The sequence below is a fragment of the Phascolarctos cinereus genome, unplaced genomic scaffold, assembly GCF_003287225.1.
Source record: "Phascolarctos cinereus isolate Bilbo 61053 unplaced genomic scaffold, phaCin_HiC Scaffold_5;HRSCAF=322, whole genome shotgun sequence".
Taxonomy (NCBI): Eukaryota; Metazoa; Chordata; class Mammalia; order Diprotodontia; family Phascolarctidae; genus Phascolarctos; species Phascolarctos cinereus.
Genome location: NW_027555958.1, coordinates 134,691,897 through 134,717,960, shown reverse-complemented (window position 1 = coordinate 134,717,960; position 26,064 = coordinate 134,691,897). Strand labels below are relative to the sequence as shown.

General features: G+C 36.6%; 1 protein-coding gene across 1 annotated transcript in view; it reads right to left on the bottom strand.

Annotated features, from left to right (window-relative positions):
* The window catches only part of TRDN (triadin), a 155,223-nt gene extending 148,470 nt beyond the window's left edge, over positions 1–6,753 (bottom strand). The window contains exon 1 of the mRNA XM_020986972.2: positions 6,172–6,753. Coding sequence (XP_020842631.2) covers positions 6,172–6,193 — 22 coding nt within the window. The 5' untranslated portion in view covers positions 6,194–6,753. The remainder of the gene's footprint in view (positions 1–6,171) is intronic.
* Positions 6,754–26,064: the final 19,311 nt, after the last annotated feature.

Sequence of the window (26,064 nt, the reverse complement as noted above, 5' to 3'; positions counted from 1 at the left end):
TCTCATGGCATTCTGCAAATTATTGCTGATGTTAACTACTGCTGCTCAAAACCCAATACATTGTTTCTAAAGGACTTCAGAACCTAGTTAACATTCTTCCTCTCAGACTCATTGACTTATTATTAGGTCTCACTTTGCTTGTGAGGTAGTGTGTTATGGTGGAAAGAATCCTGAATTTGGAATAAGAGGACCTGACCTGTATCAGATGTCACTTATGTGACCTTGGCAAATCACTGAACTTTCCTCTTCTTCATTTTTATCACTTTATAAATGAACGGTTTGGATTTCATGGCTTCTAAGGTCCACTGTACCTTTCCAGACTTCTGCATTATGGTGGCCACTTAAAAGAGTAGCCTCCTCCCAAGCCTCATCATCAGTTTTATCTCCAACATACAGCTAACATCCCCAACTCTAACCACAACTTCCTTACCTGACATTTTCCCCCCAATTTCTCTTACCACACCCAACCCTGATCCCTGCCCTCTTAGTTACCTTCAATCAGTCAGTAAGTACTTACTATATGCCAGGTACTGTGCTAAGCATTGCAGATGTAAAGAAAGGCAAATACACTGTCCCTGCCTTCACAGAGTTTGCATTCTAACAGAAGACTCAAAGAGTTATCCAAGGGGATGATGGAGGACTGTCCATATAGTTCAATAGAGATTTATGGTTTTTAACTTCAGCCTGTTCCTCATTGTTTCTTAGAATCAATTTTACTCATCACCCGTTGACTCCCTAGCATGAGAGTCAATTTAAAAATCATTAAATAGTAGAATGCAAACTCATTGAGATAGGAACTGTTTCATTTTTTGTCTATATCTTTAATACCTATCATAGTGCTTCCCATATAATGGGAGCTTACTAAATGAATGTTGAACCTAACTGAAATACTAAATATCTGTAGAAAACTGTATGAGGTGTTGCAGATACAATGATGGAAAAAGTCTCATTGCTCTTAATAAATAAGAACTGAAATGGAGTTCAGTCCTTGTCTCAATTAATCAACAAATGTTGCAACTTTTTTCAAGCACTATCCTGGGTGATGGGAATACAAGGACAAACAACTTATATTTTAATACCCTAATGTTTAAAGTATTTAAAGATGGAAGACATTTTAAATATTAACAGGTCTGACCCACTCTTTTCCAGATTATGAAACTGAAACCCAAAGGATTTAAATGATTTCTCCAAATTCTCATAAGCAGTAAATAGAAAAGCTAACTCCAATACAGCACTAGAATTATTTCATGATCTTTTTTTTTCTTCACAGGTTCTTTTCTTTCCACATTCAAATATGTTCAAGTTTTTTTATATCTTCTCTTGACCCTCCAATATTCCCATATCTTCAATTGCCTACTTATTCATTTCTACTGTCTCATTAAACTCAATGTTTTCAAAACCAAACTTATTATTTTCCTTCCCCTCCCTTTCTACCAATAAAACTTGCTCTCCAGGTTAGAAAGTTTCATGGCATCTTTATTTTACTTCTATCTGTTATCCTGCACTCTTGCTTATTGAGCAGTATATCTCCTTTTCCCCTTATTATGAGAGTCCTAAATGATCTTTTATATCACTTTTAATTTTAATTTTTTATATTATGCTATAGCCTCTTTATACCCACCATGCATCTTCTTATTGTATTACCCTTTAGGTCCATTGAAATTCTAAGTGTGTAGTATTCTATGATTAATATCCATATCATGTAACTGGGAGACTACTGGTAACAGTCATATAATCATTTTTCAAATTCCTTCTATTAGTTCCCATTCAATCATCAAAAGTTATTTTCTGTACACTTTTATCAGTTCTATAAACACAAAGTTTTATATATATATATATGCATATATATATATACATATATATGTATATATATATATATATATATATATATATATATATATGCTGTCTTTGATAGCAACATTGACCTGCTATGTGTCTTACTTTATGATTTTTACATGTTTGAAAACTTTTCCCTGTAAGCCTTAAGTCAATAATAAAGTGACACTCAGGTATTCAGCTCACCTAATATCTAGAAGGAATACAGCTCTGTAGTAAGATTCCCTAAAAAAGTTACTTATAGGAGAGGATGGACTTTAGCATGTGGCACCTCAATAGGTCACTAAAAGTGGTGCTTATATTAAAATGGAGGTAGAACTGGCATGTTTCAAAGAAGAACAGTTCAAATTCTCATGGTATATGTCAATGTAGGGTTAGAGCCATAGGAGGACATTAAATAGATGTTCCAGTCTCTCATCCCAGATTTTTTGGGAGCCTGGTACAATCTGAGGTCTGATCTTGATTATCAATCATATCAGGAAGATTCAGCATCAAGCATATAGCAAACCTGTCTCCTTAAGAAGGTCCCTGTAAATCACTCATATGTTAACCTAAGTTTTACAAGTCAATCAAATCAATCAGTCAACCAGCACTGATTAATTATGTTCCAGACAATCTGCTAGGTACCAGTGGTTTAAAGACAAAAATGAAATAGTCCTTGCCTTTAATGGTTTACATTCTATCAAGGGAGGCAACATTCACATATATAAGTATATACAAGACAATTTTATTGGGAAAGTATAAGTAGAGGCATGGGTCAGGAAATTTTTGTCTCATGTAAGAAGTGTAACTTGAGCTGATCTTTGAAGGAAACTAGAGATCTTGGGGTTGGGGGAAGATATTCTAGGCATGAAAGGCACACCTATACAAAGGTATGAAGAAGGAAGATGAAATGCTATGTATGACAAATAGCAATAAGACCAGTGTGGTGTAGGAAAGGAACAATTATATAAGTCTACAAATGGATAGGAACCTGATTGTGAGGATCTTAATGGAGTTTGTATTTGATCCTAGAGCTAACAGAAAGACACTAGAGTTTATTGATCAGGAGAGTGACATAATCAGACCCATGCTTTAGGAATATCACTTAGATAGCTTTATGGAGGATGAATGGAGGACAAAAAGAGAGAGAGAAAGAGAGAGAGAGAGAGAGAGGAGAGAGAGAAAGAGAGAGAGTGAGAGAGAGAGAGAGAGAGAGAGAGAGAGAGAGAGAGAGAGAGAGAGAGAGAGAGAGAGAGAGAGAGAGAGAGATTTGAATCAGGATGACTAATTAGGAAACTATTACAATAGGCCAAGGGATTGGTGACCTAAGGTTTTAGCCATTTGAGAGGTACATAAAGGGACAGATTAAAAGATGCTGTGGAGGTAGATATTACATAATTTGGCAGCTTGTTGCATATCTTGGGTAAGGGAGAGTGAGGAATTGAATGATGACTTTGAGGCTGCAAACATTTTGTGACTGGAAGAATAGGAGTTATTGACAAATTTCGGGAAGCTCAGTGTGGTGGGTTTAGGAGGGAAGGGCATGATGAAGGGTTTTGGTTTTGTTTTGGTTTGGTTTAGTTTGGTTTTTGACATGTTGAATTTGAGATGGTGATGTAATATCTAGTGTTTTTGTCCATTGGATATTTGGTTATGCGGAACTGGAGCTCAGGAAAGAAAATAATGCTAGATATATTAATCTGGCAGTCATCTGTGTAGAGACAGTAACTGAGAAGACAGACAGAGGGGTGGGGGGGAAGCCATGGGTTATGTGCAGGGTTAAATGTTTTCCAATATCTCTGGCACCAGTGGCACAAGTCTGAACAGCCTTCCACAACTAACTATATGTGGAAATATGGGCAAGTCTCTGGGCCTGTTTTCTTATACAGAAATAAAGGTGAAGATTGAGGGGGTAGGCATGGTAGATTGGATTGTCTCTGAGGTCTCCCCCAGCTCTAAAATTCCATGATCTTTTTCTTTGACATGTGACAAATGAAGGAGAAGGCCTTTTGATAAATAGTTTAGCTCCAGCAAAGTGTGACCTATTATGTAAGTTAAGCAGATATGCCCAAGAGCTATGGCAATGAAAGTGTGTTATAATACATAGCTTAATAGTTGGAGAAGGCACCTTGAACACCCTTATGGATTAACTCCAGCATGTATCTGCAGGGGCAAGCTCTCTTTAGCTGACAGCCTGAATGGCATTTGACTATCACTGAAATGAAACTCATAAAAGGAGAGAGAAAAATCTGGAAATGATGATGCAGAGGTTTTAAGATCCTATGAATCTGGAGTAGTCAGGTAACAGGTAATATTATGAGTTCTGGTTGAGGGACATTTAAAAATTTAAATTCTAAATGTTGGTTACTGTATTTACCATATACAAAAATGAAGGATATTGTCCCCAGTCCTCTTAAAATGTTATACTTGGGGACAGTAGGAACTAGCATTTTAGCACATCACCAAGACTTCATTTGCAGAAGATTTCTTTAAACAAATGTGAAGATCTACTGAGCCTGCTCCAAGTACAAGTAAGGCATGGTTTATTTTAGCCACTTGATATTATAATTCTGCTGAAGGTCAACACTATTCAGAGGTAGAGAGCTAAGAGCACGTGTGTCTCTAAATACCATGCCCAGGGCTGAAATTGTGGTTATCATGGAAGCCTTCTCCAAGAATAAACCAAATAGAACATGAGTGGTATATCAATCAGTCAATAAGCATTTATCCAGCACTTCCAAAATATTGGACTTCAGGTTAGGAAAACCTGGGTTCAAGTCTCCCCTCAGATACATACTAGCTTTATGACCACGAGAGTTACATAAACTCTTTGAACCTCAGTTTCCTCATACATAAAATGTAGGTCATAATGTATATAGTAACTAAAAAAAGTTTTTTTAAGGCTCAGATGAAATATGTAAAGTGTTTTGCAAATGTCAAATTACTATATAAATGCTGGTCCTTGTTATTGTCCAAACAATAGAAAAACAAAACAAAACAAATAATACAAAACTGTTCACACTCAGCACCCAAATTCTAAATTGTAGAGTGAATAGGACTAAATTCTGATATCTATTAAATTACAAGGTGTAAAACATTTTGAAAATCCAAATGAATATTCCTTGGATTCTCATCACAGTTTCCAGCTACAAGCTTGCAAAGAAAAATAAGGAACTGAAAATTTGACCCTGGCCTAATAACCTCACAAAGAAGTAAGACCACAAGACCATTTCGCCAGCTCATCTGGCCAACACTCCAATTTGGAAACTGTTGAGCAGTAAGTACCACCTGTTTCATTTTCTTCTAACTGCCAGAAGCAAATTATAGATAGATTATCTCTAAACTCTGAAACTCAAAAGCTATATTAAAAGTGTACTCATTTTTTTCCTAAACAATAGAGGTGAGGTTTTTCCTTCAGCAGATTTCTTCTTTATCAGTAGCCAGGGAATTTGAATTTTTAGAAACTAAACTGTTGTCTCTCTCTCTATTTCGCTCTCTCTCTGTCTCTGTCTCTCTCTGTCTCTCTCTCTCTGTCTCTCTCTCTGTCTCTCTGTCTCTCTCTCTCTCTCTCTCTCTCTCTCTCTCTCTCTCTCTCTCTCGTTGATCTAAAGTAATTTTGTTTTACTATAAAAATATATCATTGAATGTTCAACAGGAATATCAAATATATCAAGACTATTTTGGACTAAGCACATCTTCATGTTTATGTGACTACATAGACAAGGTATTTCAAAAGCCTTAGTACAATTTTCAACTATTAATGCTTTTAAACTATTAATGTTTAAAAATGCACTAAGACTTTTGTATATACTTATATGCACATATGTATGCAGGTATATACATATATGTTTTTATATATGACAAGCTATTAAAAAAAGGGGGTAAAATACTATTTTCATATTAGCTCTGTGTATGTGCATAAATATGTATATGCACACACGTGTGTTTAAAAACAAGGTGTTTTAAAGGATAAATATTAAGCCTAATGGTTTAAGTTTAGCACAAACTCCACCCACTGTCATGGCAGGTTCATACTCAGTCAACTGCTCTCATATTACAGATACATAGCTATTTATAGAACTTGGGGGCAACAAGTTTTTTAACTAGTAGGCCCACTGGCCAGCCCTTAATAGTTCCCCACACAAAGCAAACATATAGAACCCTTCCCATCTCAACCCCACAACAAATTCCCCTGAGGCTCCAGACCCCTACACAATCACAGACAACATACACTACCCTGTGTATTCCAATCTGAAAATGGCAGGGGCCTCTTTCCATCTGTGGTACAACTATTCAGTGCATCTGTCAAATTCTAGATTTCCCTACAACTGTGTTAGAAATTGGTTACAGTACCTTCTGCTGAGATCTCAGTCATGGTGGCAGGGGTGAGTGTTAGTTTAAAAAGGTGCTGTGAAGATGGCAGTCTGAAGAATGCTTCAGGATCCTTGAGCTGGCCCAGCCAGAGGGTGCACTGTTCACTTGTGGGGGGGCCTCTGCTTTTTGCTTGCTGTTCTAGCTGCTTCTTGGGCCTTTGATGAACTTTGGGTCTCTTCTGCACAGTTCTCCCCCTAGAAACAACCTGAGCCCTCTTCTAGGCGGTGACTTCAACTCATACAAAAAGTATCAGCCTCGAACAAAAATAGCGCTGCTTGCCTCCCTCGGACTCTTCAGCAGATCTTTTTTGGCACTGCTGAGACCCCCCCTACACACACATATACACACACGCACAGGAGCACACACACACCAGCTCTCCAGTGCCAAAGGGGGACAACAAAGCCGAGAAAGAGAAAGATCACAGGCACAAACAGATGCACACGTGCTCTCACACAGAAAAATAACTAGGAAGAAGCAGGCAACCCCCCACAGCAATCCCAGGATAATTACAGATCTTTGGGGTCTGTGTCACAGAAAACAAAATGTGTTGAGAGTAACCTTATCCACAGGAGCTCAGGTTTATTCTTAGTGCACTCAATGCCGGGTACATTCTTCCCTTCCTTATTTGGGCTGGGGAGGGTCCCTTGCTGTCTACCAGAGCCAAAGAGGAGGACACTTAGGCAATTCTCTCCAATTTGAGTCCCTGTCTGTCCCAGCTCCCCTTAGTGACTCTATTCATTAATGTAAGGTCACATTTGTCAGTACAGCCACTAAAACCTGTAGCTTTCCCCTCAAGTTAATAGTTTCAGATGGGAGTAAGTGGCTGTTAAATGCTGAAAGAAAATAATGATAATAATAATAATAATACACCTTTTAAAATTTATTTCTGGAAGTTTGGATTCAAAGGGCCTCATTTAATGACCTAGAGGGCCACATGTCATCTTGAGGCCTCAGGTTCACCACCCCTGTACTAGATAATACTGGTGGATCCATGAACTCTAAGTATTTACCTGCAATAAAGAACCTTGCAAAAAACTTAAATCTCTTGCAGCCAGCCATCCTGGCAGAGGGAAGGTGAAAAGAGGGTTACATTCACAAGTAATTCTCAGACTTCACTTTATATAGTAATTTCAAGTTTCTTCTCTCTAGCCCTCCTCCTCCAAGATGATCAGGGCTGCTAATTAGCCAAATTAGCTGATTATATTTCAACTTCCCACCCAGGTTAAGGTGATAATGAACAGAAAAATATTCTAATGATTGATAAATAGAGGTGGGGAAGGAGGCTCAAAGGCCATTGACAATTCTTAAACAATTCCTGAATTCTCAAGTCTTGACAGTCCCAAGTTCTCAACAGTACCTGCGTATGACTTTCATCCTCCTAACCAAGCCAAATTTAGGTTAGCTAACCTTTTTATCTTCAACTTATTGGCTTTTTCTGCTGTAATATGAATATCCTCCAGCTGTGTTGTAGTCTATACATGTGGAAACCTCCAGGGGGACTCACATTCTCACTACTTGCAGATAATGGTGGGTATCACAGTTTGGTTTACTAGAAGAATCAGAGCACCCTGAAGAAAAATGCAGGCCAGGAGGCCTGAAATGGTCAGCGTTTGATACTAGGGCAATTAGTTCCTGACCACTATATACCCCCACAAAGCCCTTTTCATTTAATTCCACTCAAGCATTTTTAATCTTTAGAGAAAATGGGACTTAATATTTAAATCCATCAAACACTTTAATAGCTTTTCTGTGTAGTCAGTCATCTAAGCAAATAAAAATAGAGAATAGAGTCAATTTTTTCCCAGGACTAAAAATCACATGATCATGGATTTAAAGCTGGCAAGGTCCTTAGGGGGACAGGGAAGGAAATAAGCATTTATATAGTATGTAATACGTGCCAGGTACTGTGCTTTATAATATTATCTTAGAGGCCACTCGATAGAAGAGGAAACCGATGCTAAAAGACGTTAAATGACTTTCCCAGGGTCAAACACTTAAGTTTGAGACAGGATTGCAAAACAGATCTTTGACTCTAAGTCCAGCCCTATCCACTGTGCCACCTAACTGCCTTAAATAAAAGTCAATTGTTAATGCCAAAATTGCTCTGTGCCAGACACCACCACCCGAAAAATAACCTTATGTCAGTCAATATTGTCAAACATAAATTTTAAATTTGCTCTATAGCACTAATCAAGAAGGTTTTAATTTCTGCATCTGAGAAATACCAGCTGAGTAACATAGAAGAATTATAAAACACAGAAGAATTAACCATTTATTATCAATCAGTAACCATTCATTAGGTGCCTACTATGAGCATAGCATTGTGTTGGTCTCTGGGGATATAAAGACAAGCACAAACAAATAGACTAAGCAGTCGAGGAGCTTATATTTTATCATAAGTAGGGGGAGGTTCCCCACTGGAACCACCAAAGAATAATGTTCACATGATAGTGTTCCTCTCCCTAAACTCATTCATGAGGTATAAGTGAGAAAAGGAGGGTGAGAACAAAACATTTGTTGCTGCTATTCAGTTTGCCATTCCCTTCTCCACACACACACACACATAAACACACACACATTAGCTGTTAAAAAAGAAAAAAAAAACTTTGAGCTGGCTTAAAACATTATTTTCTTAGCCTCCCTGAAAAAAGTGCCTATGAATGTTTCTTTCATGGAGAATATAATGCATTTCTCATTTTGAAAAGGCATAAGAGCCCTTTTCAGATTTTGGCAAATTACAATTTTGATGCTAAACTGGATCACTTGATACCTTTAAAAAACAAAAATCTGACTGTCTTTTCAATGAAAGTATCAATCAGTTAGCAAACAAGCATCTGTTAAGCATTTCAGTAGATGGGTATAATGTCTTCCTCCCGGAAACTCATATAATGAATATACCTTCCCAGGGAATAAGCTGCTTAGTTTTGAGACACTCATTAAACCTTTAGGGTCAATTTATGGGTTGTCATCTAAAGTACCAGTGGACTGAGGTCATTATAGTGAGACTAGATGGCTACTTATAAGTGATATTATAGAGGGAGTTCTGGTTTAGATGTGGGTTGGATTGCATAGTCTTCAAAATCCAAGGTCTTTTCCAACTCTGAGATTTTATAATTTTATAAAAGTGTCCTGGAAGACTTAAATAAGAAGGAGTCAGGAGATTTGGTTTCTTATCCTAGCTCTTCAGCATTATTAGATATGTGATCATGGGCAAGTCATTTTACTTCTCTAAGACTGTTTCTTCATCTGTACAGTAGGAATGATATTTATATTATTTCCCTCAGAGGACGCCTGCAAAGTATGCCTTTTAAAGTGCCATATAATTGAGAATTATCATTCAGTCTAAAAGGTGAACAATTCTCTTCTCAATATCTAGTTAATTTTCATCTTTCCAATCAGTCCACCAAACAGCATTTGTTATGCCCCTACTAGGTGTTGGCAGTGTGCTAGTTACCACAAAAAGACAGACAGAGAGAGAGAGAGAGAGAGAGAGAGAGAGAGAGAGAGAGAGAGAGAGAGAGAGAGAGAGAGGAAGACAGAAAGACAGAAAGAAAGAAAAAGAAAGAAAGAAAGAAATATTTTTAAGAAGCAGTTACTTATTAAAAAATTACATTCATAGTTCCTACAATGAATGAATGAAGCACATATTAAGCACTTATTGTGTGCAAAGCACCAGAGATACAAAAAAGTAAAACATTTCCTCTTCTCAAAGAGGGTACATTCTAATGAGGAAGCCACACATTTGGAAGGCTTCAGCTTTAAATCAAATGGAAAAGTCCCATGCTACCTAGAGTGCAATGACAAAGATATCTTTGTTTTTGCAAAATAAAAAATGTATGAAAAAAATGAAATTTAATAACTGATCTATAATTGATCTATAACTGTCCATATGGGCCTAGAATTGAATTTAGATCTATAATATCCTATTCAGTGGTTTAAATCATGTTATTTCTCTGATCCAATTGTACCTCTAATTCAACATTTATTAAGAATTTGCTCTGTGCACTGTACTAGTCTAGAGATTGGAGGGGAGCAGATAAAAATATAAAGAAGACATGGATTGTGCCTTCAAGAAGCTTATGGTCTGGTAGGGATCATAAGACATGTACACAATTAAACACAATGCAAATTAGAATATGCATAATACTGCAAAGTTCTCCTTTGGGAGTACTTTAGGAGTAACTCCCAAGGAGAGAATGACTTCCTACTCTGAGATACCAGAGAAGTTTTTATAAATGGAGGAAGGAATATCTTGGCTAATGGTTTATGACTAGTCTCACTGTTGAACTGCCTTAGTATGAAACTATTGTTACTGAAAGTAAGTTTTCATTGCCCCGCAATTTATCTTTCATTCTCTGGCATCTGAGAAAAAGCAGTGAAGGAGATTTCCCCAATATTTTTCCAATTTTTTTTTAATAATAGCATTTTATTTTTCCCAATTATATTTCAAGACATATGTTAGCATTCATTTTCACAAGACTGAGTTGAAAATTTCTCTTTCTCCTCCATCCCTTTCCCTTTTCCTAAAATGGCAGGAAATTTGATATAGGTTATTCATGTGCTATCAGGTAAAACATATTTTTATATTAATCACAATTGTGAAAGAAGAAACAGATCAAAAGGAAAAACAAAACATAAAAAAATAAAGTGAAAAAAATATGCTTCAGTTTGCATTCAGGGTGCATCACTTCTTTATCTGGATGTGGATAGCATTTTCCTTCATGAGTCCATTGTACTTGTCTTGGATCATTGTGTTGCTGAGAAGAGGTGAGTCATTCATAGTTGGTCATCACACAATGTTGTTGACACTGTATACTTCCTGGTTCTGCTCATTTCATTTTGCATCAGTTCATACATGTCTTTTCATATTTTTTTGAAATCTGCCTGTTCATCATTTCTTACTGTATAATGGTATTCCACTACATTTATATACCATAGCTTGTTTAGCCATTCCCCAATTGATGGGCATCTCCTCAATTTCTAATATTTTGCCACCACAAAAAGAGCTACCATAATGTTTTTGTACCTGTAGGTCCTTTTCCATTGTTTTTTATGACCTTTTCAGGATACAGATCTAGTAGTTGTATTGCTGAATCAAAAGGTATGCACAGTTTTGTTGCCCCTTGTGTACAGTTCCAAATTGCTCCAGAATGGTTGGATCAGTTCACAGCTCTACCAACAGTGCATTAGCACCCCAGTTTTCCCACATTCTCTCCAATATTTATAATTTTCCTTTTCTTTTTTTGTCATATTGGCCAACCTGATAGGTGTGAGGTTGTATCTCAGAGTTGTTTTAATTCACATTTCTCTAATCAAAGTGATTTAGAGCACTTCTCCATATGCCTATAGTTAGCTTTGATTTCTTTGTCTGAAAACTGTCCATTCATATACTTTTACCATTTATCCTTTGGGGAATGGCTTGATTCTTATAAATTCAGTTCTCTATATGTTTGAGAAATAAGGCCTTTATCAGAGATACTTGTTATAAAGATTATTTCTCAGCTTTTGTTTTTCCTTCTAATCTTGGTTGCATTGGTTTTGTTTGTGGAAAAGCTTTTTAATTTAATATAACCAAAATTATCTGTTTTGCATTTTGTAATGCTTTCTATCCCTTGTTGGGTCATAAACCTGTAACTCACTTAACTTCTTTAAGAATTTGGATTCTATGCCACTTGGTGCATATATATTTAGTATTGATATTATTTCACTGTCTATGATACTTTTTAGCAAGACGTAGTTTCCTTTCTTATCTCTTTTAAGTAGATCTATTTTTACTTTTGCTTTGTCTGAGATCAGGATTTCTACCTCTGTTTTTTTTTTAACTTCAGCTGAAGCATAATAAATTCTGCTATAGTCCCTTACCTTCACTCTGTGCTTGTTTCTCTGCTTCAAGTGTGTTTCTTGAAAACCACATATTGTAGGATTCTGGCTTTTGATCCACTTTGCTATCTGCTTCTAGTTTATGGGAGAGTTCATCCTATTCACATTCACAGTTAGGATTATTAACTGTGTATTTCCCTGCAACTTATTTTTCCTCCTCTTTGTCTTTTCACCCTTTCCTTCCTTAACAGTGTTTTGTTTCTGTTTACTGCCTCCCCAGGTCTGTCCTCTTTTGTCATCTTCTTTTCTCACCCTTTACTTAATCTTCTCCCCTCCTATTTTCCTATCAAGTAACACAGATTTCTATACCCAATTGATTGTGTATATTATTCCCTCTTTGAGCCAATACTGATGTGAGTAAGGTTCAGGTGATGCCCATTGCCCACCCTCGCATCTTTCTCTCCACTGTAATAGTTTTTAATGCCTCTTCACGTGAAATAATTTACCTCATTCTACCTCTCCCACCCTTCTGCACCTAGTATACTCCTCTTTCTCATGCATCAGTTTTTTTAAGTCATTGCCTCAAATTCACCTTATACCCATACCCTCTGTCTATGTACATTCCTTCTTATGCTATTAGTAGTACAATGGTTTCTTTAATTTTAATTATTTTTGTCGTGGCAGCTAAGAAGAAACTAAAACCACCTGGGGCTAGAGTTATCTTTAATTTTGTTTGAATCAGAAATTCAAGATGAGTGATGATAACTTGTTTTGGCTGTCAGATGGAGTATGGAGCCTTGTGCACAACAGTTTCCAAAATTCCTGTTGATAATGATTGTCATAATATGAGGCAGGGTACATAAATGATTTTATGAATAGTAGGTTTAATTCTTTTGGATATCTAGAATGTCCCCTGAAGGTCCACCCTTTTTGTCAGGCTTTTTTTTTTACACTAATTTCCTTGACAGATTCTGTGACATAATCTAGCCAAACATAAGTGCTTTCTGTCTCCCTAACACATTTCTGTCAAGGAATCTTCCCTCAAGGTGTTTCCTATATCTAGGATCTTTCCTCTCTCTATATATGTTCCTTCAATGTCATATGTAAAAAAAGGCACTGTGATGAGTTAATGGAGAACTGACTTAAGTTCTAGAAAGACTTGGGTTTGAGGCCCACCTCTAACACATACTGGCTATGGGACCGTGGGCAAGTCACTTAACCTCTCTTCATGTTAATGACAATTTTATAAGAATTTAAGTTGAAGGGAGAATGATAGTCTTCCTCGGTGGAGGTAGTTGTCTTTAATTGATGACACACATCACATACACATATACATATACACACACATACGTGTATAAATTTCTAAAACTAACTGCTTTAGGTGGATGCCTGGGGAATAGGTAAGAAAATAATGGAATATAGTAAAGGATATAGCTAAATACAAGCATAATCATAGGCAGATTACAAATAAATTTGATTAGTTTCCAAGTGGGTTTGGATATGCTACCTTGTCTGAGTCCTAAAAGGAGATTTGGCACAATCTTGATGGTCTGATTTTAAAGTCCATTTGCTTTTACTTTTGTTTTGTTGCTCTTGTTTTTTATTTTCCTCCAGCAGAAGACAAATATGATGAGCCAAATAAAGTGATTTAAAAGAGACTGAGAGAGTCACCACTTAAGAACCTTCCTTATTTGAGAGCCAAAAAAAAAAAAACCAGTGGGAAAGGCATCTGAGCTGAAGCAGCTTCCTGAAGGGAATCTATGGATTATAATTGTTGTACCTTTAGCCTTGTAGGCTATTTAAAAATGAGAATAAGCAATATCCATTGGGGTAAAGTAATTGGAAAAAGAAGTACTGTTTCATTTAATCATTAGAGCAAACAAATACAAAAGAAAATTTGGTTTCCTTTCAAAAAGTCAAAAAAAAGCATCAAGGGACATGCTTTGTAATATTTATATCCACTTCACCCTGAAACCATACTTAAATTTTTCAATTACTTTGTCTAAATTAATATTGCATAACCCAATTTTTTTTGACTTACCAGGCTAAATGCATGGCAACTGTCATCCATAGATTCCTCTCAGCATGACTTCATCTCATATGCCTTTTTCAGTATCTAATTTGGTAGACTGTTGATTAACGTACAATTTATCCTTAAATTCCTTTCAAGTTTCTACTGTAGTGTCTAAGTTGTCTTGGCATTTAAAAAAACAAAAACAAAAACAAGAACCTCCAGCCCAATTGACCTATTTATTCTATCATCTTACCTTATCTCAGCTATGTTTTACTTTTCTAATTATTAATTTTTTAAATTCTATTTAGTAAAAGAACCTAATAGATCGAAAGTGACTATGTTCATTTCTTTAGTCAAGGGTAAAAGCTCCTTCCAAAATTATAGTTCACTCTCTAAGCATTTGGAAACTGCATAATCCCAAACTTGTTTCAAATGACAGAGGGCATTCCATTGCAATTAAAAACTTTCCTCTCCCTAACACTGACACATAAATAGCTTAGTCTCCAATATCAGTCATCATTCTTCACTGGTATTTGACACTGTCAAAAAAAGTCTTTCAGAAAATTGCCTGCGTCAATCTAATCTTCAGTTAAGGAAAGTGCTAAATATTCTTTGCTCTCTTTAAGGTCTTCAAAGCATGGCTTGGTATCTGGCTTCTGCTATTATCTTGCCTTCTTTTTATCTGGGCCTAGAATTTCATGGGCCTTGTTCTTCACCATGAGATCCTTAATTTTAGTGGATACCTTACTCAGTCCATCAATAAACATTTGTTAAAAACCTGTATGTATCAGGTAGGCATGGTGCTCAGCACTGTAGGTTTAAAAAAAAAAAGAGAGGTAAAAAGTCCATACCCTCAAGGAGTTCACAGTCTAATGGGGAAGGCAACAAGCAGACATGTACAAACAAGCTACATACAGTAAAGATACAAAACAATTAAAAGAGGCAAGGTGCTAGAATCCAGAGGAATTAGGAAAGGTGATTTTGTTTGTTTGTTTTGGTAGAAGATGAGATTTTAGTTGAGAATTGAAGAAAATCAAGAAAGCCAGGAAGCAGAAATGAGGAGGGAAGAGAACATTCCATGAATGAGGGACAGCCAGAGAAAATGACTGGAGCTTAATAGAAGCCATTGTCATTACTCCTCAGGTACTAGTGTATATGACTTTTAGTTTTTTTGGTTTTAGTTTTTCTGTCATTATTGTTGTTTGTAATACTGTGCATCTTGGTAGCAATTTGTGAATTTCTTTTTCTCTTCCTTATATAAATTCAAAAGGTCTTAAATAAATGACTTCTGGGAGGTCATTTTTTCTCTTGCAAAATGGTTACTCCTACAGACTCCTTTTTCCATTGCTTACCAAGCTGCCTTCTATATTTATGACAGTTTGCATCACTAACAGAAATCTGTTGAATCTGGTTTAGTGCTCCTGATTGCTGATTAGAGTCATTAACTTCTTCTTGAACATTTCCAACAATAAGGAAGTCATTTTATATTTCATACATTTCTAGTCCTCCACTCCCTCCAGCTCTCAATATTTGGCATTTAGATTAAGCTTAACTTTCCTATCTTGGCACCTTGGATGGCCTATAAAACAGCAATAACAAACTTTACCATTAAAGATCAAAAAGATCTTAGCAAGAATAAAACCTCTTTTAGGAAATGACTATGTATACATGGGTGGCTTCACCTTCTATAATCAATTTAAGAGTGTATACAGAACAAAAACAGCAACAAGTCTATTATACAGTGTAGTGGCTGGGAAGATGTCCTGGGAGCTAGGAAGACCTAGGTTCAAGTCCTTCCTCTTTGGCTATGTGACTATCAGCAAGGCACTTTCCCTATCATTGTTGTTTCAGTCATGTCAAACTTTTTGTGACCCTATTTGGGGTTTTCTTGGCAAAGATACTGGAGTGGTTTGCCATTTCCTTCTCTAGCTCATTTTACAGATGAGGAAACTGAGACAAAAAGGGTGAAGTGAATTGCCCAGAGTCACATAGCTAGCATGTGAGGCTGGATTTGAACTCACAAAAATGAATCTTCCTAACTTCAGGCTTGGCACTCTATCAACTGTGCCACCTAGCTGCCCTAGAACCAATTATTATCCCCAAATAAATCTCTAAGACTGTACATTTCAGAATCTTTGTTGATTTATATTTGTAGGAGTTACATTACAAGGAGTCTTCTGTACCAATAAAATCACATGTCCTGTCCAAAACACACACAGATACACATGCTCATGTGCATACACACATACACACAGACCTTGAATATATTATTTCAGGGTCTATCACAAGGAATTGGGATGTGCATGGCAATGTGCTGTCACAAGCATTGAAAATAAAGAGCTACATTAATTTTTTATCCTAACCCCTCATTTCATTGACTTGGAGAATTTCTGGGGAGGAAGGTCCTATTAATAAGTTCTGCAACTTACAGTCTTGGAAAGTTGCTTGAAGCACTGAAGGATTAGGTGCCCTTTTCAGAGTAACACAGGGTAACACCATTTGGGGTTTTCTTGGTGAAGATACTGGAGTGGTTTGCCATTTCCTATTCCAGCTTGTTTTACTGATGAGATGAGAAAACTGAGGCATACAGTGTTAAGTGACTTGCCTAAAGTCACACAGCTAGTAAATGTTAGAGGCCATATTTGAACTCAGGAGGATAATCTTCCTGATTCCTGGCCTACCACTCTTTCCACTGCACCACCCAGCTGTCCTAACGCAGTTGTGGTAGTATTTAAATACTTGGCCTCTTGTCTTTCTGACTCCAACGTCAGTCCTCTATTCACCACTATATTTAACATGGCTTCTAATTTGTTAAATATAAATGTTAAATGTCATTTTATCACAGAAAAATCTCTTCAGGAATGTTTGTGTTTTTATATTCATTATTCATTTGAAGTCATTATCTTCCATTTGCCACATTGGAATTGATGCAATTACTTGTGATGTCTCAATCCTCTGAGGCTGCAGTCCTGGGTGGATGTCCTCATTTATAAATCCTGTTTATTCCATTTTAAATATATTTAAAATAACACAAAATAATACTGAACATTTTCATTTGACCAAATAAATGTGCTTCCCCCCTTTTTTACTGATTTTTCTTTCATTTGCCCAGAGCTGTTTTCTATTTCATATATCCCCTAGCTATTGGAGCATAACTCTCAGAAAGTCAGCCCATGTAGAATTTGCATTAGAAATAGAAGAACTTGTTTTGTCAACTGATGCATCCCACCTGGAAATCACAGGCTCTACATTTAGAACAGGACTGGGAAACAATGGAAGTTACCTGAGTGCAAAGAATAAATCTGAGCCCCTGAGAGACACTTACAGAGTAAACAGTTCACTGCATTGCCTACCTCATGAGGAGGTGAAATGGACAGTGCAAGGGGAGGTTTGCTGCCTGAAAAAGGCTCTGTCCTGCAGACCCTTAGAAATTCACTCTTTAACTGACAGCACTGTCTGTTAAAAATGTGAGTAGCTTCTAAGCAGTACTACCCATTCACATCAGAAGCAGAGCATGGTCGATCAGGGTCTGGCACATTGTAGGGGTGTGATTCATTGAGGGAAAGTTAGAGGAGGTTGTAGAAGGTGAATGCACTTCCTTGTCTAATTTACCCAGCCTCATCTCCACAAATAGGATCTGAACATACATTTAGAGCTGGAAGGGTCTCATTGACCATCTAAAGCAGGTTTGCACAATATACGCCCAGGGGAGATATGTTGTACAGGCCTGTTTTCAACCTCTACATTTTTTCGAGACACACCTGAAATCCTTTTGTGGGCTGAATGTTGTGCAGGCCTGATGTAAATCCCTTCATGAGGAAACTAAGACACAAGAAAGTTGCGTCCTGCCTAATAATTGTCAGTCAGAATATGAAGGCTGTGCATAACCTATACTGAAATGCTTACCATCTTAGTGAGAGGGGAGGTGAGGGAGAGAGGGAGAAAATTTGGAGCTCATTTTTTTTAATGAATGTTAAAAATTATCTTTATATGTAATTTGAAAAATAAAATATTATTTTTTCAAAAAGAATTTTAATGCAGGACTTTTGAATGTCCTGCCTAAGGTTACACAGGGAATACATGTTGGTCAATATTTGAACCCAGGGCCTTTGGAGCTCGGATATTCATAGAATATGGGTTCAGTATTCATTCTCATTTAGCCCTTCTTTCAGGGGTGTGGTGCATTTTAACACTTAAATTCTTGGCAGTGTTTAGGAGATAACAAATCCTTAATCATTGAGATAGCTAGGTGCCACAGTAGAGAGGCCACTGGACCTTGAGTCAGGAAAACTGATTTCAAATCTTACCTTACACATAGCCGTGTAACTTTACACAAGTTAGGTAGCTTTTACTTGCCTGTTTCCTTATCTGTAAAATGGAGATAATAACAGCAACTCTTTTTCAACATTGTTGTGAGGATCAAACCTCAAAATACAAAATAAAACTTAGCTATCATTTTTATTATTATTAATTAATCTTGTCCTCATGAGAGTACTGGCCCAGGGTGTGCCAGTACCCATGACCCTCTGAGTATACCTATATGCTCTAGAACCAATGCTCTTTTTGGTGTGTTATGCTATATCTGATAAAAGTAGCCAGCGTAATAACCACAGAATCAGTTCTTTCCCTTTGGCCAATCAATGTAAAATATTTTATGGGTTCTAAAAAAAAAAATCAGCAATTACTTTAGCTAGCCAAATGAGTAGCAAATATATTTTTGTTTCTGCTTTGAAAATTGTGCGGACTCCAGGCATACTTGATTTCATCACTGATTACATCTTGATTCCACTGGATTAATCAATCTCGTAGTATCACTCATCTTTAAGTAGAAAGACTAAAAACAACTGAAGCATAAAAAACCCCCCACATATCTATAATCTAAAAACACCTGAGTGGCACTATTATTTCAAAATATAGACAGCCAAAAAAACCAATAAAAATTAATGTATTGGGTGTGACAGAGTGAAAAGAACTCTGGATTAGTGTCAGTAGTCACGAGTTTCAATCTAGCATCTGCTATGTTCATACTATGAATGTGACCTTGGGTAAGGTAACAATCCTAGACCACCATTTGTTGACCTTCTAAGCCATCAAGTTCTAAATCCTTTGATCCTTAGATCAAACATCTTATTTTCAGTTACCCACATTATGGAAAAGAAGTTTGCCAGTGTCTTACCCTAGAGAGTGCCTGAGCATCTGAGTTGCTGTGGAGGGAGCTATGGATTTAGACTCAGGAAGATTGCATTTGAATCTTGACTAATGACAACTATTAGCAGTGTAACCCTTTTAAAGTCATTTAATCTGACTTTCATCTTCCTCATCTATAAAATGGGGGTAACGATAGTACCTATTCACAGGATTGCTGCGAGGAATGATGAGATGATATAATATATAAAAATACGCTTTCTAAGCCTTAAGGTTCTTGTATGAAGGTTAGAAATTACTAGTAATAATATTTTTGTGTATTTTCATGAATTGGCTTTATTCTGCATCAGTTTATGTCTTCTCGTCTTCCTCCGAATTCTTCATAGTTATTGTTGTTTTTTTTTTTAAATAGAACAATGGTATTTCACCACACTCCTGTATCATAAGTTGTTCAATCATCCACCAATCACTGGACATAACTAGAGTTTTTTACTACTATACAAAGTACTTATGAATGTTTTAATATATGTTGGAATTTTTTTTATATTTTATTAATAAGCAATTATTAAATTGGGATCCAGGCTATAAAAAAAATTTCCTCATTCAAGGATCAGCCTCTGTAGGTCAGTCAGCCATTCTCTAAAGAAAAAGGCCAATAGATGAGATTGGCCCAATCCTTGGCATACATGCTCTGAGATACTGGGTGAGAGCCTTCCTCCCCCTCAACTAGGAGAACTTTCTTCTGTTCAGTGTAAACAGAATGTAATCTAGGTGAATTCCAGCCCCCAAGCATTGAGCCCATGTTCTTGTACTCCCCCTATTGGAGTTTAGGATAACTTCCTCATGAAGGAGAAAACCAACCAGAGTGGTCTGGGTAGAGGTGGATTCTTTTGTCCACGCTGCTGGAGGGGGCTGAGTCTGATCAAACCATGTTCTTAGAAGGAGGAGCTGGCTCATCTCCTCATTTAAATGCCCATCTCCTTATTTATTATTCACTAATCAGGGTTTATTTTTATCTGTCAGGGCCATCCCCTTTTCCAAAAGCATATGAAGGCTTCCAGTCTCTTCATTTTTTTTTTTGTCTTTGGCTGTCAAGAGAGACCAATGATCATTAATTTATTGATTATTAGCTGGCCTAGTTAATAAATTAATTATTAATTACACAGAAACTCTGTCTCTCAAAATTTTATGTTTGTTGCAATGTTATTGTACATGAATATTTACTATATGTTATTGGTCAGCTTGGTGGCACAGTGGATAGAATGTAATGCCTGGAGTCAGGAAGACTCATCTTGAATTTAAATCTGACCTCAGATACTTATTAGCTGTGTGACCCTAAGCAGGTCACTTAACTCCATTTGCTTCAGTTTCCTCATTTGTAAAATGAGCTGAAAGAGGAAATGGCAAATCACTCCAGTATAGCTGCTGAGAAAACCCCAACATGGGATCATAAAGAGTTGGGCATGACTCAAAAACAACTGAACAACATATGTTATATGTGAATATTATATTTGATTGTTTTAATTACTTCTTTGGGGTGTACGCACAGCACCAGCATTCCTGGATGAAAGAGAATAAGCAATTGAGCAGTTTAGGTACTTTTTTTTAATGGATAGAGCATTGGAGCTGGAATTAGGAAGAGCTGATTTCAAATTCAGCCTCTGACACCACCCTTGTGAAGCTGGGCAAGTCACCTAACCTTCTACCTCAGTTTCCTCAACTGTAAAATTGGGATAATAAAAGTACTTATCTCACAGGGTTGTTGAAGTATCAGATCAGATTGAGATGATATTTATAAAATATTTAACACAGTGCTTTATACATTATTGTTTAGTTATTTTCAGCTCTGTCCAACTCCTTGTGACCTCATTTGGAGTTTTCATGGCAAAAATACTGGAATGGTTTGCCATTTCCTTCCCTAGTTCGTTTTACAGGTGAGAAAACTGAGGCAAACAGGGTTAAGTAACTTACCTGGTGCCACAAAGCTAGTAAGTGTCTGAGTCCAGCTTTGAACTCAGGTCTTCCCAACTCCGGGCCCCGCACTTTATCCAATGTACCACCTACCTGCCCCTGCCTTGTATATAGTCAATGCTTAATAAATGCTTATTTCCTTCACTGTTTATTCCCTCTTATATTATTTCAAAATATTTACCTGAATAGTTACACTAAATCATAGTTCCATCAATAGTTAATGTGCCTTTTTTGATGCAGTAACTGTTGGAGATGGCAGAGATGGCACAATGCCCAGTGAGCAGTGGAAACACAATACTTATATAAGACATACAAGAGAGCACAATGACCTCACCAGCAGATATCACCCAGCAGACATCACTGCACTGATGTTTTCAGAGAGCAAAAGCAGCTCTGTAGCATCAGAGCTATGGATTGCCTCAGCCATATACCTCTATATTTGTACCCTCATTAAGTATTTCCAGGTCACATGTCTTCTCTGCATATGTACCCTTTCTCACTGGTGGTGTGGCAAAGTGTAGGAGAATATCTCTTATACTCTGTAGATGGGAGCACATTTTATTGTCATTTTACTTGCTAAGCTAGTTGAGAATGTCCTTTGTTTTTATTTAATGTGTGCTCCTGTTGATTGGTAAAAGTAAACACATGAGTGTGAGCTCAGGAAGTATGGTGTTAAATGGATATTGACTCACAGAGTGACTCGAATTGGGGGCGGATTTTGGGGGACCCACGTGTCAGGAGATGCCCCAGCTGCTCCACTACTTGTGGGGTTAAAAACTGCTCAGACAGTTTCTATTCAGCGTTCCAAATTCTGACCTCTGGGGCCAAGAAGAACAAGCTTCATCCCTCTTTCTGTATTATAGCACTTTAAATATTTTAAGGCAGCTCTCTTATCTCCTATTTAAGTCTTTTCTTCTCCAAACTTGACATGATAGGTTCCTTCAACTAAACCTCATTTGTCATGGTTTCTTTTCTTCTTTCTATTTTCTTCTCTCTCCAATAGATGCATTGCAGTTTGTCAATGTCCTTCCTAAATGTGGTGCCCAGATTTGATTCATATTGAGTTTGCACTTCATTAAATCCTGAGAGGCAGTGTGATATAATGAAGCTCCAGACTCAGTGTCAGGAAAATGTAGGTTCAAATTCCAGCTCTAACATTAACTAGCTATATGAATATAGGTAAGTCACTTAAGTTCTCTCACCTTCAATTTCATCGTTTGTGAAATGGAACAATACTATCCATAGGATTTACTTCATGCGGTTATTGTGAGGCCCAAATGAGAAGATGTGAATAAACTATTTTGGAAACCCTAAATCTTAAAGCACCAAATAAATGTTAGTTATTAATGTCTTTTATCACATTGATTATTTTCTATTGTTCCCATCCTGTATTCATGCAGTTGATTATTTGAGCCCAAATAATCCCTCTCATATTTAACCTTGCTGAATTCTGTCCATTTTCCTGAACTGTTGAGACATTTTAAGATGTGTTATTAATTGTCTTAATTATCCTTCACAGTTTTTTGTCATCCTTTTATCTAAAAACCATGTTAGCAATATTTTCATCCAGAGTGATACCTCAATAAAGAGGGTGTGGTGCCTAGGTATTTGCCTACAGGACACCAGCATTTAGAGTATGCTGACTGTACTCTTACTTATTTACCCGGTGTAAGAAAATGAGCTTAGCACCTAGTTAGTAAAAATACTGAAAGCAAGGAGCTCTAATGGCAGCCTCCTTGGTGAATTCCTCCCTGGCCTGGCCACACAATGCTCTCTCCACACCTTGGAAATGTCCTTCAATGGTGGTTATGTATTATTCAAGTGTCTCTATTTACCAAAGTTCTGGGAGTCTATTTACCAGTCTCTGTGGGTTTGGATACCAGCATCTCTTTCCCTAAAAGCATGTGTACCTAAGTGTGAGGACTATCCCTTCCCCTTTACGCTTTTTTTAATGACGCTTGTCCCTTTGGCCAGAATTGCCAGCTAGGGATCTGACTTCATTTACATCATTGATAAATATTTTGAACAGCACAGTAACAAGAAGAAATCCTTGAGAACTCCACTCTATCACTCTCTAGGTTGACATTAGTCTCTTTGGTTATGGTCATTTAAAGAGATTCAAATTCACCTAACTGTACTAGGATCATTTAATAATGATTATAATAAGAATAACATTAATAATAATAAGCATTTATATAGTGCTTTAAAGATTATGAAGTGCTTTATATATCTATTTGATCTTCAAAACAACCTTGTGAAATAGGTGCTATCATTTATCCATTTTACAGATGAGGAAACTGATAGTAGAATATGAGAGTGTCAACTGCTTTGTTGAAATCTAGATATTTCTTTGTCTATCACATCCCTTGATCTACCAATTTATCAAAAATAAAGACTATTGTAATCTGAATCTTGGCATAATAACAGTTGCCACTTTCTTTGAGTGGAATTTAAATTATTGCAGAAGAATAGTTCATCTGATATTTTTTAATGGAATGGCCCTCGGCTTAGTTGCTCTTACTGCCTTCTTTTTGTAATAAGACACCAGGGACGGACAAGGGGGTAAGGACAGGTAGAATTGGGGCTTAAACATCTTGGTTGAATGGACAAAATACAAAGCTTCAGCAATATCCAAACAAGAAATTCCCTGGTACAGGTAGCCACAAAACTGGATCAAAAGAGTTATCTGGGAAAGAAGCTTGGAAAAGCATAGAGTTGTATTCTTTTGAAACCAAGTTGGGAACTTCATTCAGTCACACTGGATCCTTCTAAACAAATCATAAATAAAGCAGAGTAAGCATATGGCTTACCAGATATTTGGATTAATGAGAAATTCAATATTATTTTTGCCCTTCCTATTTATTCCATTTAGGCATGGTACTCATGACAATCTGTATGTTGAAGAAAACTTTTATTATGGACACATACACACACACACACACACACACACACACACACACACACACACAAATGCACACACACACGAACGCATGAACTATGGGCCAGAGAGATTATATGACTTGCCCAGAGTCATACAGCTAGTATCTTAAGCAAGACTCAAACTTCCTAACTCTATGACTGATGTTTTATACGTAGTTTCATCATAATGAACGATGGGGTTAGATTTGATGACCTCCAGATTCCCTTCCACCTCTAAATCTATGATTGCATTTTCACTCTTCTCTTATTTTTGTAGATGCAAATCAACACTATCCACATTTGCTTTTCTTCACAGCTGGAGGTCTTTCCCTTGACTGCTTACAAAATGTGTTATTTGTTATTGTTATTCTGAAACTTACCTACTACAAGCCTCTGAGTCTAAAGCATGGAGCATTTTCTTGTATGACATTTTATTGATTCTAGGAATTAGTACTTTGCTATCTATTTTCAAAAATTCTGGTAAGTTTCTTGTATTATTTTTTTTAGTTTCAAATTCATATCTTTTAATATATTCTTCTCTTGTTCTGGGAGTCCTACAAGGCATAATTATCTCTCTATTGTGTTCAGGGTCACTTGCTATGCCTTATATGCAATTTATATATTCTTTCAAAGTTGTCCTTTCTCCTGCTAATTTTTCCTTCATTTCTGTATTTTTGAGTTCCAAATTTATTGTTTTCCTTTTCAGAACCTCTACTACACTGAAGAGATTCTCTGTAATATGTTCTAAATTATCTACTTTTTAACTTATTCTTCTTTTGGACTTCTTATTTCTGCCTCTACTTTGGTTTCTTTTCATTAATACAAATTAATGAAAATATTCACTGTTATAACCTCTTTTTTAGGTGATCTTTCCTATATTTTTCCCTTCTGTCATTATGATTTCAATGTTGGTTTATCTGCTTTTTATATCCTAAAGCACATAATCCCCTTCCCTGTAGGTAGCATATTACCCAGCCCCTTCCCCCCCCCATACTAATGCGTTGATGGGTGAATTTGCCCTCAGTCACTCACCAAGCAGGATAGGTTGGATTCACAGCCAGCGGATTAGCTTCTCCAAAGACTCAGGCATGAGAGTCAATCCAGATTGGGAGTGGGCAGCAATGACAAGGCAGATAGCAAGAAATATGAGATGAATGGATTAGTATAGTTCTTAATAAAGGTGATTAAATGGAATTGAACTGAATTGAATTGTGTTGTTACATGATAAGCAGCCTTTATAACAACATTTTGAGGATAGTGAGGTTGTACAAATGATTTGTTTTAAGAGAGTAGCTTAAAATTATTGAAAGAACTTGGTTAGTCATTATTCTTATTCTTTTTATGAAAAAAATCACCATTTTTACTATACCTTCATTTTCCAATGTATAAGTCTTTTTGTCTCCAAGAGAAAAATAAAGAACTAAAAGAAGAGAGGAAAGGGAGGGGGATATTTCAGTAAAACTAACCAAAATAAATTCTGACTACAAGCACTGTCTCTTACCCACAGTCACCTCTGCAAAGAAACAGTGGAAGATTCCTTCTAATATGTCTTATTTTGGACCAAGTTTGGTATTTAAAATTTCTTGACATTCACTTTTGATTTTTAGTTGTTTCTCTTTCCTTCACATTATTAAAGGCCTTGTGTATATGGTTTTTCTGTTTCTGATTGTCATTTTGCATCATTTCAGGTCTTTTCAGAAATCTCCATATTTTTCACATTCAACAGTTCTTACTCTATGTTGTTTTGACCCAAATAGCATGATAGCTTTGAATTAGAAAGAATTCTCCATGATTTTTGATGTTAGTAGTTATTCTTTCTACCTCTCCTAAATATACTTTATATAAACCCACATAAAATTATAACCATTACAGCATTCTCAATTTCCCACAAATTTTTTTAAACTGTAGAGTATGCTAAAGAAACTCAAGAAAATCATTGATTTTATTTGCTCAATTGGCTGAAGTACTGTATCCTCCATGGAACTTTCCTTGATTCCCCAAGG